Consider the following 18,211-nt stretch of genomic DNA (forward strand, 5'->3'; position numbering starts at 1 on the left):
GGTTAGCATCGGTAGCAGCTCTTTTTATACTCTTTGAATGTATCAATAATTTGAAATATAAAAAAATCCAAATAAATAAGTTTGTATGAAAAGAAACTCCAGTTTTTTATTCTACTGCTGCGCTTTGTAAAATCTGGGGTATTTAAAAATTAAATCCCGAGTAGAATAAAGGAATCAAGAAAAAAAGTGAGTGCAAAGGGTTAGGTGAATCACACATCTCCTAATCTTTGGGATCAGTTGCTGCTTGATTTTAACCCTTTGTGTCATATTTCTCTGATTTTTAAAAATTATTTCTAAGATGTTTTTGAAGTCTTGCATTTCTGTATTTGTATATGAAGTACCAGCCACCTCCTGTATCAAAGTGTCGGTCTTTACTGACTTTGGGAGAGAAATACTTTCCATAGCCTTAGCAGGGATTTTGAAGCCTTCTCAGTCCTTTTGTGGACATAATGGTCTTTCAGACATTTAGCCCATAATTTAGTACACTGGATGGAGTGAGGTACATGAGCACTTTTGGCAGTGTCTTATATGGATGGAGAAGCAAGGCACTTGCTCATGCATTCTTCCTAATGCATTCTCAGAATCTGTGATAGTAAAAACAGGCAGAAATCACAGGCTGAGGATGCTCTCCGTTGGCCCTAAGCTGCCCCCTATTGGAGGAAGTGTGATGCATGTATAGTCAAACTATTCCTCTTGTCTCTTGCGCATCCAAACTCTATGTATTATCATTATTATTGTTATTCTTTGCTTGAATTGTGTGCTAGAACCTTTCCTCTGGAAATGTGGTCTTCCACAAAGGCTCCTTTCATGTGAGTGATTGACTAAGTCAGTGTATTACAGGGGCTCCTGGACCAAGGTCAAAAGAGACTGCATGTGGCCCTAACTGGTTTGGCTCGGTGGATAGAGCATTGGCCTGCGGACTGAAGGGTCCCAGGTTTGATCCTGGTCAAGGGCATGTACCTTAGTTGGGGGCACATCCCCAGTAGGAGGTGTGCAGGAGGCAGCTGATTGATGTTTCTCTGTCATCGAAGTTTCTAACTCTCTATTCCTCTCCCTTCCTCTCTGTAAAAAAAAAAATCAATAAAATATATTTAAAAAAAAAAAAAAAAAAAAAAAAAGAGGCTGCATGTGGACCAAGGCCTGTCTGCGCCAAGAGTTCCCCCAGATCCCTTGGTGGATGGTGCTGAATCCCAAAGCTTCCTCAAAGGCTCTTGTCTGTGGATGAATGCCAAATATTTATTGTTGTGAGGGGACACACTAAAGGTATCTATGCCACCATGATGCTGATATTACCTATGCATTTTATCTTAATTGTCAAATTCATTGGCATAAAATTATCCACAGTATTATTATTGTATTCTCTTAAAATCTGCCAGATCTGGAGTGATAATTTTTTCATCCATAACTTTCCATAGTCTCTTTGTAGTGTGCAATGTATTATTTAAATACGTAATCTATACATATAAACGGCTAATATGCAAAGGGTCCCCTCAGGAGTTCGACCAGGAGACCAGAGTTCGATCGCTCACCATGATGTGCGCTGACCACCAGGGGGCGGCATGGAATGAAGGAAGGCCCCAGCCAGCAGCAGGAAGGCCTCAATCGGCCCTGATCAGCCCTGATCGCTGGCCAGACCTAGGGACCCTAACCATGCATGAATTTCGTGCACCGGGCCTCTATTAACTATTAACTATATAAACATAAATCTCCATCTACTGTTCTCATTCTTTGTACTAGAGGTCTCTTATACCAACATATGTTATAAATAAGAAAATATTTTTTCTTATTGGTATTCTCTTATACCAACATACATTATAAATAAGAAAATACCCTTTTTGAATGGAACATCTCTATGCATTTTAAAGAGCTAAGGAAGAAAAAAAAGTTTACCTAAGTATTTACTACCGTATTTTCCGGCGTATAAGACGACTGGGTGTATAAGACGACCCCCAACCTTTCCAGTTAAAATATAGAGTTTGGGATATACCCGCCCTATAAGATGACACCTGGCGTATAAGACGACCCCCAACTTTTGAGAAGATTTTCCTGAGTTAACAAGTCGTCTTATACGCCGGAAAATATGGTATTTCTTATGCTCCTCATTTCCAGCCTGAGGAACTGCATTTATGATATCCTATAGTGCTTGTCCAATGGAAATGAACTCTCCATTAACTTTTATTTGAAAATTAATGTATTCAGTTTTCAGTGTCAGTGAATATATTTGTGCATATGAAATTATGGTTTGAAAATAAATCCCTCCCACCACTTTAATGACTTCCCAATGCCTTCTAAACTTTATATATTTTTTATAAAGTCGGCATTCATTAAAAAAGATTTCCCCTCTATGGAGATACATCATTCTTTTGCAGGCTCTTTCAATCATACCCTTCCTGATCCCTTTTTCTATATGTCACTGCCGTTTTGACCGCTTGCTTTTGTTCACAGTGTTGTCCATCCCCTTCTAGACTTTATAGTTGCTATCTGGTAGAGGGACAGGTCTGGCAGGAACTACTCAGCCATACTGGAAGCAGGACTCCAAGGTATGACTTTTAAAAATATAAATAAATCACCAACATCTTTAAGTTTGTCGAATGAAATTCAAACTAACTATGACTCATTTTGTACTACCACTGGCTTCACTGATCTGGAAATACAGCAATTTCATACTCAATATAAAATAAATGATAATATAAAGAAACTATCTAGTGATTTCCTCTGAGAGGCTTTACTTTTCATAAAGGCAGTTTGGGGCCATCTTGGATAATGGTATCATTTTATTTTAATGGCAGAATTTTAGCACTCTTTCCTTCTCCAATTCCAAAAGACTTATGGCATCTCTCATTTTATGAAGAAGAAACTAAGGCCAAGAGAAGAAAATTTAATAATATAAGTCCAATGGAAATGAACTCTCCACTTACAAAACATCTGTGTCAATTCAAGAATTATTTACAGAGCACCTTTTCTAAGAGTAGTATACAAGAGTTAAAACTTTTATGGTCTCCTTCTCAGAGCTTGATATTTTAGTAGCTGAAGGGTGACAGACATATACTGAAATATTTTTAATTTACCAGGTGGCTGCTATGTGAATGATAAACAGGAAACTATGAAAACATATAGGTGAGACATGAAACCCAAAATTGTGAGGGCAATATGGTGTCAGTCATTTAGGTCTTACTCCAGCAGAAGATAAAAGCTGAATCTTAAAGGGTTATTGTGAGTTAGCTGAATAAAAAACTGGGGCTCTCACTCCATCCAGGCCATCGTTCCAGTGTCTCAGAGACCTTTCCTCACTACAGTAAAGTTGTAATTCCCTTTCTGGTCCTCCTTAGGTCTCTCCCTTTTTACTTTAAAAAAACACACACATGTTTTCATTGATTTCAGAGAGGAAAGGAGAGGGAGAGAGATAGAAACATCAATGATGAGAGAGAATCATTGACCGGCTGCCTCTTACACGCCCCCTGCTGGGGATTGAGCAAGCAACCCAGGCATGTGCCCTGACCAGAATCCAACCATCATCTCCTGGTTCACAGGTCTCTTGGTACATTTGCTATACAAATGCATTTGATAAATGCTTTAAGTGATAAATAGAAAACTAAACTTGACTATTTTTTAAGGCTATATAATGTAGCACCAGAATGCTATACTAAAATGTTTGGATTTGTTCTGCGTGTGATGGGGAATTATCAGAAAGAGAAAAAATAACGTTTTGCATGAATCATACTAATATGTGTGGAATAATAGAGTTTGTCTCCCCACTTTGTTCTTTTCCTTCAATATCATGTTGGCTATTCTGTGTCTGTTGTCTTAATTTGTGGATACCTATAAAGTAACTCTTGCAGTTGTTATTCATAGTCATTATACAGGAACCTTGTGGATGTGGTAAGGTGTGTGTGTGAGGGGGGTGGTTTTCTATAATCTTATGATTAAATCTCTGTCTTTTAGTGGACCTATGTCTTGGGCTGTGATCTTCACAAGTGTTTCCCCAGTGGATATAGCATTTCCTCCCGTTTTCCTAGCTCCCTTTATAGCTGCAGCATTTCCAATTTATTTCCTGGAAGACCTAACCATTAACTATGATTTTCACCCTCCTTTGAGTTAAAAGTCTAGAGGGGACTGGGGTGGGAAGAATGACCTTTCTCCTGTGGGAGAAAACAATGTTTGTCTTTTCCCCCTTAGAGTTGGCCTTTGGTATGGAAAAAGCTTGGGGCATAATTCACCATGATTACTCTTCTACTCCACTTTCTAGCTTCATGAAGAAATGTGTTCTGCTTCTTTAACATTTAAACCTGTTGGGGATTCTTGTGCTCATGCCCACAAATGTTGGGAGTGCCCCTAAGACTGCAGTCCCCAGGCATTTCTCACTTTCATACTAGTCCACACTTAGTTAGTGCGGGAACTTGTCAAAATGACCATTTTGATACCTCTTCATTGCTTTGGAGGCTTCTGGTCCAGGTAAACAGGTCTTGGTTGTGACCCTCTGCACATGCCCGACTCTAGATTTCAAGGTAGCAATTTTCCCTGCAACCTCAATTCTCTGATGGGTCCACAAAAAGTATGTTTTTCAGTTTTCTAGTTTTTTCTTGTTAAAGATGAGAGTGAAGACTTGTAAGCAATTTTCTCATTTGAAGTGGAAGTCCTCGTTCATTACTGTTTACTCAAATGTCTTTTATCTTTTAAACAATGATTAAAATATCCCCACTCTGAAATCCTATATCATCCACAAGCTGCAGCTTTTGTCTACCTTTAAAGTAATATTTCCATACGTTTACATGTGTATATGTGGATTTATGCTACATACCTGTTGAGTCATGAAGATACTAAAAATAATTGCATGCATTCAAATGCCTTTCTTACAGTGATATAAACACCCAAAGTTTTGAGTGTCATAGGAAAAAGTGAACTTTCTTTTCCCCTATGGACTATTATTTCAAATTTACCACTTACTCATTTGTGATTTGTGAAATTAGTGCCTTTCATGCAGGGTTGCTGTGAAGATGATCTGATGCGATGTAAGAAAAGTGCCTTGGCAGGACTCAACTAAGTCTAGCTCTTTTTAGGAGTTAAGATCCCTGTCAATTGATAGTGCACTTGCTTTAATTGAGGTGCTGACAGGACAGCATGACTACAGAAGGCATCATGCTTCACTTTGCCTGCTATAATGTTAAGAAGGGTAACAAATAGGATGTGGAATTCTTAAACTCGTGATGTACCTAAGATGACTATGAGTCTGCCAAGTAGATACTCTTGGGCAAGGCATCCCTTGCAAGGGAACCCCATGAACACACATATGCTTTAGGATTTTAGTAACATTTTGGCATCTCTAAAATGCTAAGTAAAAATTGTAAAGTGGCCACAGAATAAAGCTACATAGGAAACAGAAGCTAATCATGGCAGACTTCTATGTTAAATGAGTTTAGATTTTTGTCGAAAGATAAGGAGCATTTTTGTAGTAGAAGAGTGACACTATCTGATTTAAATATTAATTCATATTATATACCAGAATTGGATTTTCTTCATTGCTAACCAGGCACCTCAGAAGAGATTCAGAGGACAACAAAATAGAGGCCAATAACCAGTCAAAAGTGAGAGTTAAGAATAATGTAGATGAATTTTGCATTAATAATAGTCCTTGAACTGTGAGCTTTAGTTGCATGACTTCCCTAAAGTTTAGTTCTTGCTTATAAAAATGGGGAATGAACCGTGTAGTGTGCCTCAAAGATTTGTCATGAGACAAAAACAAACAATGTACATGGAAGGATCCTGGTCAAGTGCTTAGCACAATACAGCTTCTTCCTTGTTGGTGTCATTCATAAAAGCTTATAAAAAACACGACAACACAGAAATAGAAGTAGCTTGATCTTTCTTAGCTATAGTTACTAAAGATATAACTCCCAATTTTCCTATTTGGCCATTATTGTTATATTACTTTTTTTTTTTAATCTTTATGTCATTCTGGTGTCTTTTTCTTCTAAGCCTTATTATAAAAATTCTCAGCCATTCATTTTCTAGATTTTACATAAGATCACCTGGTATCTGAAAGCAGAAGAGCAAAAATAATTTTTTGATGGTTTTACGTTTTGTTTATTGATCTTTGCTCTAGTTTTTCTGGAAAACCATTTACCTTGCAGAAGTACTTTAGTCTCTCTTTTAATGGCCATACTTGATACATCTTTCCTACCTTTACTGCCTTCCTTAGTTCCTTTTTCCTTTCCTTATCTTTCAATCACATATATCAAGTTTCAGCTCTAGGCTACCCATTGAGCTAGGTTGTAGGGAAAAAATATATGACTGAGTCACAATTTAGTGAAGTAGAAAGGCAATGCAAACAAAATTAAAATGAAGAAAAATATTTGGAAGTTAGTCCACTACAATATAGTAAGGCTTTTGGTATATGCAATACAGTGCTCCCAAATAGAAGCAAAAAATCATTTGTTGAGCTCCTCCTGTTGGCTAAGCTAAGTGCCACTTATTTAATTCATGTAAATCTATAATTCTATGGCATAATGTTCCCAGAGTAAGGAGGTGTATGAGGTAACAGAGCTTCTTGAGCACAGGTAGTTATGATTTTCTTAGCTTTGCATCTCTCTGCATAACAGTGTTCATGGGACATAGTAGCCCTCACACAAAGTGCTTATTTTCTGAGTGAATGCATTGAAAGTCATATGTTTTCAATGCCAAAAATATAGAAATCCTACAAGTGAATGTTTCACTTTGCTTTAGGATTAGGAGAAATGTGGCCAAAGGAGAACTGTGACAAAAAACTTCCTTGTAGTAGTTGACTCTTGACCTGGAACTTTAGTAAGTAAACTAGAGGCCCAGTGCACGAATTCGTGCATGGGTGGGGTCCCTCTGGGTGGCCTTCAGGAATCAGGCTGGAACTGCAGTCCAACACTGCCTGCAGCTCCTACCTGCTGCTCCCACTCATCCTGTCCCCACTGTGCCTGCCGTGGGTTTGCGCCCAATCATTGTCAGCCATGAACCCTGCATCTGGCACCCTCCCAATGGGAGTGGCCTGTGCAATCAGGCTGAAACTGGCTCTCCAACATCCCCCAAGGGGTCCCGGATTGCAGAGGGTGCAGGCCAGGCTGAGGGACCCCATGGGTGCACGATCAGGCCTGGGGAGGGACCGTGGGAGGACTCCAAGGTGTGTCTCGCCCATCTCCCTCAGTCCTGATTGGCTGGACCCCAGCAGCAAGTTAACTTACCAGTTGGAGCATCTGCCTCCTAGTGGTCAGTGCATGTAATAGCAAGCAGTTGAGCACCCTTAGCATATCATTAACATATTACACTTTGATTGGTTGTTCGGTTGTTCTGCCTTTTGTTCTATTTGCATATTACCCTTTTATTATATAGGATATTTGCTTATATAATAATTGCTATAAATAGGCTTCTTATTGCAAAACTATTTTAAAAAATACTCTACTTTTTATTATCCATTAAACAAAGGTATATATTTATATAATTCAGCTATTTCAACAGATTATTTGGCATTCTAAATGACTTAAAAAAATTTTTTTAAATCATCTTAGATTTTAAAGGATCTTAAAAATAAAGCAACAGTGTCTTTGTTTCTGACTTTGTCCAATAATTCCCACTTTTCCTTTGAAAGTTGATTTCTTTGTGATTTTCTTCAAATAATCATTTTCAGATCATGTACTTTCTCTCTTCTCATTAGAACTTGCAGCACAATTCTTGTAAAAATTTTATTGTAATATGTGCTTTGAAACATAAGCAGACTTAAGTCTATTAATATAATTTTCTTTTAAAAATATACTTAGGCCCAGTGCAGAAGGCAGCAGTGGGGGCCCTGGTGGCAGCTGTTCAGTTGATGGCAGCGGGAGGGGGTGCTGTGGCAACAGCCGCACCCGAGGGTGGTATAAAATGGTGGATTCTGAGGAGCTGAGGAATATGGTTTCTAGTTTTAGGTTTCTGAACTACAATGAACAGCCACTGTTTCCAGGCTTCGCTGGGCAGAATAAAAGTGGATGCAAGCATGACCTCCTGATAAGGGCATTGCATTTCTTGAAGAGCAGCTATAGCCTTGCAGTTCAAATTAAAATTTGAGAATTACATAGACACCAGTACCCACGCACTCCTGAAGGACCTTCTGATTTATCCACGTTCGGGTCTTCAGTTTTCAATTTGGATGGTAGCTCATCACCTGTAGAACCTGGCTTGGCTGTGGCTGGAATCCACAGGTTGTCTTCCACTTCTGTGACATCTCGCACTCACCGTCCTTCCCTATTGGTTCTGTGTTGCTTCAAGATACTAAGCCCGTGCTTGAGATGCAGCAGCCATGTCCTCCAACCCCTCCTGCCCATCCTGATGTGCAGTTAAAAAACTTGCCCTTTTATGATGAGCTTGATGCTCTCATCGAGCCCACGAGTTTAGTTCAAAGACGTATTGAACAGTCTCAAGAGGAGTTGTTTAGTTTTACTCTGACTCGTCTACAGGTTACAGAGATACGCATATCCAGGGTTCATTTGCCAGATGGTGGGAAGGATTATAGAGTCCAAGTTCAACTGAGACTTTGCTTGGCAGAGACAAGTTGCCCTCAAAAAGATGGCTATCTCAATAATCTATCTATAGAAGTAAATGGAAAGCTTGTTCCTTCATCTGAGTACACACCACCACGACCACTTCCTAATGAAACGATTCAACAGAGGTGCCCTGGACACACTGTGAATATTACATCTTTAGTTAGGTTATCTTCAGCTGTGCCAAACCAGATTTCCATCTCTTGGGCGTCAAACATGGAAGAGAATTACTCCATGTCTGCATATCTTGTACGACAGCTCACATCAGCCATGTTATTACAGAGATTAAAAATGAAAGGTATTAGAAACCCCGATCATTCTAGAGCACTAATTAAAGAAATATTTGCTGCAGATCTTGAAAGTGAAATTGTTATAACTGACCTTGTGCTATCCTTGATGTGCCCGTTAGGGAAAAAGAGGTTGACAAACCCATGCCGAGCAGAGACTTGTAGACATCTACAGTGCTTTGATGCTGCCTCATATCTGCAAATGAACGAGAAGAATTCCACCTGGGTATGTCCTGTGTGTGAAAAAGAAGCTGCCTATGAAAGTTTAATTTTAGATGGGCTTTTAATGGAAATTCTCAATGACTGCTCCGATGTGGATATGGTCCAATTCCAAGAAGATGGCTCTTGGTATCCACTGAGACCACAGGAAGACGCTGAGAAAGTCTCCAGCCAACAGGGTACAGAAACAGAGTTCAGGTGTCCCCCTCCTCCCTAAGAATTGTTCATTGACTTTAGCCCCCACTAATCGTACAACAGTGATAGTAGCCTCCAGTAAGCATAGCTCAGAGATGCCAGCCAGACAGGCAAGGAAGAAGAAGAAAATGGACGTGATTGACCTAGCAACAGAGGAGGAAGGCCCCCCTGCCAAAAGGAAGTGAATCTTGATGTCAGTAACACAAAGCAGCCCAACCAAAGCTGTTCTCAGGTATCGGCCATCTTCTGTAAGGTTGCCCCAGGTGACTTCGGTTGATCCTGCTGCTATTTCACCTTCACTGACAGACGACTCGGTACCATTCCATCACACGCCAATCTCAAGCATGTCATCAGACTTGCCAGGGGAACTAAGAAGTGATAGTCATAATGAGCTGCAGCTCGGAACATTTTCTGGTACTGTGCAACAGTGAATTCAAAATTTATGGAATGGAAACATCTTGATTATTTCAAAAAATATGACTGCCTTTTTATTACTAATGATATATTGTCAGGTGCAAATGGTGCTCAAAAGTTGTCATGAAAATTGGAAAATGTTAAACATTTACATATTTAATCATGTAGCAATCATGTTTTGTTAAAGTTCATGGCTCAAGTAAATTAAGACATGTAGAGTCAGTTTCATATAAAGACACATTTAAAATCTAAACGCAACAATTTTAACTGTTACTAGAACAAACATCTAGAATGTACCATCAGAATTTTTAACACAATCTACTTTTTAGTTAAAAATAATTGACCACATTTTCAACCATGAACCACTTAGGAGGGCATAAATGTATATCAATATCACCTATTGTTTCAATTTGAACTTATGGTGAAATAAACAGCATTTTGCTAAACTTATAAAACAAGTAACATTAATCACTATTTATGGAACTTCAACTATTTCATATGAGTTTTAATAGCCTACTTAAAATGTAAAAGACAAGAATTTGATAATGAAGGTTATTGAAAGGAATAACATCTGACTTGCCATACCAAATTTTAGAGATAATATTTGAGAAAAATTGTTTCAGTGAGAAATATTGATACTAGAACATTATTGGATTTTGTATAGATGGCATCTGTGTAATGTTGGGGAGACAGTAGAACTTCAACCAAAAGTTTAGAAACCTGTCTAGGTATTTTATTATGCATTACATAATTCACCACATTCATTGATCCCTGAATGAGGTGTCAAAAGATATAGATCAAGTTAATCTCTTAAGTCAACATGAAATAATAAAGAATTAACAGTACATCGAAAGAGCTGAGCATTGAAACGATGAAAATAGGAAGAGTCTTTGCACCTCAGTGGGCAGCCTTCAGTTGGGAAGCTGTAAAACAACAGTTCGAAAATTACATCAAGCCGGTGTTTACTTAAATTGAAGTTATAAAATGGGAATAGTTAAACATTTAGAAAATGAGCACTTTTGAGTGATTTGGCTTCAATACAAATATTCCAACAGAGAGAGCAATACTTTCTCAGTTTTAGAAAAGTGTTTGTTATTCAAGTATTCAGGTGGACTGAGTGATTCAGAAAACATTAAAAGTAATCAGACATGTGAAATTAATAAACTATAAAAGCAGCAGGTATTACAAAAAGAAAAATGTTACACCATTTGAAGCAAAATAAGATTAAGCCAACTAATTAAATGACATGCCAATAAAGTATTTTTGTGACTTGAGTCAATAATGGAGATGGTGGATATATAAAACTCTCAGAAGGTATTATAAGGGTTAGACAAATTTTAAACTGTTCAACAGAAGCAGAGAAAGGATTTACTGAACAAGATCATTAATGTGAAAAGAAACTCTGCTTATGGAGATATGTCACCTACTGATGACCAGTTTAACGGGGACGTTGGAAAAGTGTGTTACGATTCCCTTTGTCCATTGTTGGATCAAACCCTGCTGTATCATACAGCTCATGACAGATTACAAAATGAAAAAAGTCATATCAGCAGCATTTTTTTTACATGATTTATAAATGGAATGATTTCTTTAAAATGATTGGTGCTATAGCTTTTATCACTTGATAAGCATTTTAAGCATAGCTGCTTTAGAGATTAAAAGGGACTAAATATACTTTAAATTTTGAATTTTAAATTAATTATTCTGGTTATTAAGATATTTTAAATATCATTCCCACTAATATTCTATATTTTGAGTAACTGTAGTTTCAGACTTTTACTCTGTTTGATTATTTAAGGTGACAATGAATGATAGCAAATAACAATTTATAGAATTAAATAGAAATTGACCTGTCTTAGCGAACTATACTTAGTATTTTTTGTTGTTGTTTTTAATGTTTTGAAATCTAGTCAAACAGGGAAGTATAGGGGATCTGACTTGGAATTGCATCACTAGACTTTTCAGGCATGACATTTTGAATGATTTATTGTTGTAACTCTAATGCTTTGAAATGGTGTACTGGGCAACCTTTCCTGTTACTAAAACTTAATTGGTAAATCTCACATCTTTGGTTTAGAAAATTGCATTGGCTTATAACTCAGTAAGCCTTGATAAGGTTTAGCTTGTAAGTGAGCAGAAATCGCCAAGTGGTTGCTTTGTGCAGAGCATGGACTGTGTGCCCTGCTTTTGATGTGGTATTTTAGATGAAGCTCAATGTGTTGTATTTCTAAAAAAATAAATGTGAAGTATCTTAAAAAAATAAAAAAAGATAGTTAGCCTGCCCTCATTATATTGTCCATTTAATCATTCTCCTAAATAGCAAAGATTTGCCCAAAAGTCTTCTAAAATTCAAACATTAAATATCACAGACAGGTGAATTATTGGGCTCTGATAGCTGTCAGAAAATTGCATTTATTTCTTCACCTTTAGAGTATTGAATTTCCTGACTCCTGAAATAGTTCTGTAAAAAATAAGACTTTACCATCTTTATCTTCTCAATTAAAGACATCTTTTTTTAAAAATATATATATATATTATTATATATATATATATATATTGATTTTAGAGAGAAGGGAGAGGGAGATAGAAACATCAATGATGAGAGAATCATTGATAGGCTGCTTTCTGTACCACGCCCCCTACTGGGTTTAGAGCCCACAACCCTGGCATGTGCCCTTGACTGGAATTGAACCTGAGACCCTTCAGTCTGCAGGCAGATGCTCTACCCATTGAGTCAAACCAGCAAGGGCTTGCTCAAAGTCATCTTAATCTGACCCTCTTCTTTCGTGGGATGCATTTAAAATCTGCTGAAAAGACCTCCAATCTAGTTTGACTTCTTACATTTCTCATTTTTATTCTACCAATTTTGGCATCTCACATTTGCCTTTTGATACTCAGTATTTCTGCTCAAATTTCATCACCTTCAACAAAATATCTATTAATCAATTTTAAAGAAACTGTTGGGCTTTTTTACTTTTTGGGAGTGTTATATTATCATACCTACAAACCTCTTAAAGACAGAGTATTCTTATCCTTAATAATTCCTGTCATATTGTGAATGTCTTTCTGTTCCAATAGGAATTTATATTTGTAATCTATCAGTTTCTACAGATTTTCAAATATTGATGATTGTCATTATCATTACATAAACAGGAATAGAGATAATTTGCACATCATATTTAATTCTTCCTTATACTATGTTTCTCCAAGCACTCACATTTGACCAGTTCAGCTTCCCTATGAGAATTGTTCTTATACATATAACTTAAAAGTCTCTTGCTTAATTGACTTCCATTTACTCTTTCTTGAATCCTTGGAGACATAAGCAGTGACCCACTAATAACAGACATCATTCTTTATAAATGTTTTTTGAATTATTGCTTGCTCTTCTCTAGAACATGCTATGCCATGGAACAAGGTTTGGTAATTGCTGGGTAGGAAAACACAGAAATGTTCTGTGCTCACGTGAATTCAGTCACTGCCACACACATGCTCCTTTGTTGGATGAACGTTAATGAACCTTTTAGTGGCTCTGTGAAGTTTCAGAGCAAAGAAGCATATTTCACTTCTTTTTCACTCAGCATTTCTCTGATTTCAACATGAGCTTCATTTCTTCTGTAACATCTATGAACACTCCATGAGAAATGCTTTGGAAAATACTACATCAGTGCTCCTTTTTTTTGATGTTTTTAATCACATAGCACATTTCCCATGATTAGTTAATGTTATTAGTTTTTAAATGTTTTTTTATTGATTTTTAGAGATGAAGGGGAAGGGAGAGGGAGGGAGGGAGAGAGAGAGAGGAGAGAGAGAGAGAGAGAGAGAGAGAGAGAGAGAGAGAGAGAGAAAGAGAGAGAAATATCGATTGGCTGCCTTCCCCACACACCCCAACCAGGGATTGAACCTGCAACCTAGGCATGTGCCCTGACCAGGAATCAAAATGACAACCTTCTGGTGGATGGGTTGATGTCCAACCAACTGAGTGACACCGGCCAGGGATTTATTAGTTTTAATATGTGAATGTTCTCATATTTTTGAAGTTATCTTACTATAGTCTATTAATAATCATATATGAAATAGAAAGGAAAAAAATGCTTTCAGACCCTGTGACTCTTGGTAGCTTTAATATATTTTTTACATCTTTTAATAATATCCTATATAATAAAAGTGTAATATGAAAATCGACCAAATGGCAGAAAGATCGGTCACTATGATGTGCACTGACCACCAAGGGGCAGGCACTCAATGCAGGAGCTGCCCTCTGGTGGACAGTGAGCTCCCACAGGGGGAGTGCCGCTCAGCCAGAAGCCAGGCTCACAGCTGGCGAGCACAGCAGCAGTGGTGGGAGAAGCTCCGCTGCAGGTGGGTGGTAAGGAGTGAGGGGTCCCGGACTGTGAGAGCCCAGATTGCAAGAGGGATGTCTGACTGCTGGCTTAGGCCCAATTGCTTGGGGATCTGGCCTAAGCTGGCAGGTGGACATCCCCTGAGGGGTCCCGGACTGAGGACCCTTCCCCCCCCTCAGTGCACGAATCTCGTGCACCAGGCCTCTAGTATCTATACTAATAAAAGGGTAATATGCTAATTAGACCAGATGCCTACTAGATGTTTGGAACTCCTTCTGGACAAAGCCGCAGCAGCTGTGAGGGCTGAGCAAGGGCAGGCAGCTGTGGCAGCCAGCTGTGGAAGCAGCAGCGGGCTGATGGGGGCAGCGCCTTCCCCTGATAGGCCCGGTTGCCTCCTGCAGAGGCGGCAAGAGAGGCTGTGCTGGGGTCCCGGGGTCCCAGTCCGGTGCTGCAGCCCCTCCTTCCCCAGAGGCTGTGGCATGGTCCTGGGGTTCCAGGGTCCCTGTCCCAGTGCCGTGGCCCCTCCTTCCGCAGAGGCAGTGGGAGAGGGGGCTGCGCGGTCCCGGAGCCTCTGCAAAGGCTGGACAGGGTGCAACCACAGTGCCTCAACCTCCCACAGCCCCTCCACTAGCCTGACTGGCCCCAGATTACCCCTGCCCCCCACCATTGGGCAGGGGGCGGGGCCAGCGCTAAGAAGCAGCAAGCTGGATTCTGGTTGAGCCACACTTTCCCCCTCTTTCCCTGCTCATCCAGAAGCTGGGCTCACAGCTGGCGAGCACAGTGGAGGTGGCATGAGCCTCTCCCACCTCCATGGTAGGTGGCCAGTAAGGAGCAAGGGGTCTTGGACTGTGAGAGCCCAGGACTGTGAGAAGGATATCTGAGTTCCAGCTTAGGCCCGATCCTTGGGGAGTCCTGGACTGTAAAAGGGCACAGGTTGGGCTGAGCCCATCCTCCCAGCTCCCCCTCCCCAGTGCATGATTTTCATGCACCGGGCCTCTAGTTTAATATAATGATCATCCTCACTTCTCCTTTCATACTGAAGAAAACTTTCACTACTTGTGTGCAAAATCAAATGGTCATCTACATTGACCACCCAGTTTTTCCTCCTGGTTCTTTAACCATCCAGTTAAAAGTGTGTACTTTTAAACAATTTCTTATGATCATAGGGTATAAAAATGGCCTTAAGTCCAATTGTGTTGGAACATTTCTCTATCACTTAGGCAGAGTATTGAATATTCCTGTAAGGTTACAAAGGTTAGCATTTCTGTTCTTATTTTTAAGATCAAGAGAACAAGATGAACAGTGAAATGAGTTGGGCCAAAACAAACCTTTGAGTCTCTGCATCAACTGGTGCCTACACCATAAGTTGTGGCAGCTCCCAGCAGGCAACTAGCAGTTATCCCAGTGCAGGTCAAAGATGAGCAATGTAAATTAAATGAAAGTATAACGAATCAGTGAAGTATCTGACAGTTTGTTATGACCTTTACTCTGAGTACAAAATGTCAATAAAAATCGCAGGAAAACAGTTGTTGGTTTCATCTTAATAATTTTGTCTTACTGTATGAAGACAGAGATCTGAAGCAAACAGAAAACAGAGATCTGAAGCAAAATAAATGACACACAAATAAGTGTTTTAAGACAGAAAAACTATCCCATTTACCAACTTAATGTTTCACTTACTAATTGAAGAACTATGTATCACCAAGGAACTCAACTCAAAAAAACATGGTTTGGGGACTTGAAAATTCTTGAGGGCACTCTTCACGTGCCCCTTATAATTAGTTAAGATGGTTTGGATGTGTATGGCATATAAAAACATAGCTTGGGCATTGGCTCCTAGGACTGCAGTACATCCCTTGCATTTCCATCTGTGTTATCTTTCTAAATCTAGATCTGTTAATGAGGCTTGTTTCCTAAACATTCATTTGCAGCACCCTAATGAGTATGAGGCAGATCCCCATTGTTTATCCTCCTATATAATAAAGAGGTAATATGCAAATTGACCATCACTCCAACACACAAGATGGCCACCCCATGTGGACACAAGATGGCCACCACAAGATGGCCTGCAGGGAAGGGCAGTTGTGGGTGATCAGGCCTGCAGGGGAGGGCAATTGGGGGAGGACCAGGCCTGCAGGGGAGGGCTGTTTTGGATGACCAGGCCGGCAGGGGAGGGCAGTTAGAGGTGACCGGACCGGCAGGGGAGGGCAGTTAGGGGCAATCAGGCCAGCAGGGGAGGGCAATTAGGGGTGAACAGGCTGGCAAGAAAGGGCAATTAGGGGTGACCAGTCCAGCAGGGGAGGGCAGTTGGGGATGACCAGGCCTGCAGGGGAGGGCAGTTAGGAGTGACAAGGCCTACAGGGGAGGGCAGTTAGGGGGAATCGGGCCAGCAGGGGAGCAGTTAGGTGTCGATCAGGCTGGCAGGGGAATGGTTAGGGGGTGATCAGGCAGCAGGCAGAAGCAGTTAGGGGCAATCAGGCAGGCAGGCAGGCGAGCAGTTGGGAGCCAGCAGTCCTGGATTGTGAGAGGGATGTCTGACTGCCCATTTAGGCTCAATCCCTCGAGGGGTCCCAGATTGGATAGGGTGCAAGCTGGGCTGAGGGACACACACACACCCCATGCACGAATTTCATGCACAGGGCCTCTAGTCTATATTATAAAAGGCCAGTGGCTGTAGGCCGTAAAGACCAAATGACCAGTCACCAGGAGGTGCATGGGGCACCTCTCAGTCCCTCCCCCAGCCTGCGAACTCCTTGTGGCAGTGGGGCTCATGGTTCATGTGTCATGGCTCAGTCCCTCCCCCATGGCCCACAGGCTCTGATCGCAGCAAGGCTGGCGGCTGGCACAGCAGGCAGGTGGGCGCGGCGATGCATGTGTGGGTGGGTGGGGTGCGAGCACAGCAGGGAGTTGTTAGGGTGGGTGGGGTGCGCACGGGGGCGGGGCATGGCTGCAAGTGTGGGGTGCGCGTGAGTGGGTGGGGCTGCATGCGTGGGTGGGTGGGTGGGGCCACGCAATTTCATGCCTGGACCCCTAGTGTTGGTATGAAGTGCCGAACTCAGCTTGTTCACTGGGGCATCGACAGTGCTCCACTTGTGGGCCACACACACATCATGGTCTCTGTAGGTTGGGTGGTGCACATTCACATAGGCTCTGGATGAATGGGCCTCCTGGAGTTGAGGCGTATGATGTTCTTTCTCTTTACTTGCCGTTCCCTCCCTTTTCTTACACTGAATTTTACACTGATTTTTCTCTTATCTTTTGAAGCTGTAATAGTCTTACACCATTGACCATTTTCATATGCTCCTCCTGTTGCCTGAGATGACTTTTCTGTTGTTTTTAATTTATTAACTCACACGCATTCTTCAGGACCCAGTTAAAACATCATCTATTTTCTGAAGACTACTGTGACTCATACTTTGTAACTGCTTATTATGAATCCCAATATTTTAATCCATTGTATTATAGAGTACTTTTACATATCTTCTATTCTCATGAGTTTGCTTGACTATAATCACTACGACTATATTAATTCTCTGTTATTGCTGTAACAAACTATCACAAATGTGGCCTAAAAGCACAGAAATTTATTACAGTTCTAGGGGTTAGAAATGGGTCTACTGGGCTGCAATCAAACTGTTAGTAGGGCTGTATTACTTCTGGAGAGATTCCATTTCCTTGTCTCCTCCAGCTTTTAGAGACTGCGGCCATTCCTTAGCTCATGTCTCTTCTTCCATCTTCAAAGTCAGCAGCATAGAATCTTCAGATCTTTCTCTTACCTCCTTTTACTTTTAGGATTCTTGTGGGATTATATTCAGCCCACCTGGCTATTCCAGGATAATCTGTTGAACTCAGCATCCTTAGGTTAAGTCCATCAGAGTTCCTTTTGCCACATAAGTTAATGTATTCACAGGTTTTGTGAATTATGACATAGACATGGGGCATTATTCTCTTTATCACACTTAACTATTATTGCATCTATATCATCTTGCATGGTTCCTAGCATACATTTACTACCTGATATTTTTTAGTTTGAAGAACTAATGAGTATTGTAGTTGCTAGTTTTCAAGTGTCTTTTACTAGATTGTGAAATTCTTAACACAAGGGAGGATGTCTTAATTTTTTCTGTATACCCATGCTTGGCATAATGCCTTAGTATATAGAAAATTCAAAATAAAATATTATTGAATTAAAAAAATTCATAAGAGAGACAACCGA

General features: G+C 40.3%; 1 protein-coding gene across 1 annotated transcript; it reads left to right on the forward strand.

Annotated features, from left to right (window-relative positions):
• Positions 1-7,881: 7,881 nt before the first annotated feature.
• Positions 7,882-9,669, forward strand: LOC103292922 (E3 SUMO-protein ligase PIAS2-like). The gene is given in 3 exon segments (XM_054725393.1): positions 7,882-8,220; positions 8,223-9,243; positions 9,308-9,669. Coding segments are annotated over 3 exon segments (1,722 nt in total).
• The last annotated feature ends 8,542 nt before the right edge of the window (positions 9,670-18,211 follow it).

This window comes from Eptesicus fuscus, chromosome 13 (genome assembly GCF_027574615.1).
Source record: "Eptesicus fuscus isolate TK198812 chromosome 13, DD_ASM_mEF_20220401, whole genome shotgun sequence".
Taxonomy (NCBI): domain Eukaryota; kingdom Metazoa; phylum Chordata; class Mammalia; order Chiroptera; family Vespertilionidae; genus Eptesicus; species Eptesicus fuscus.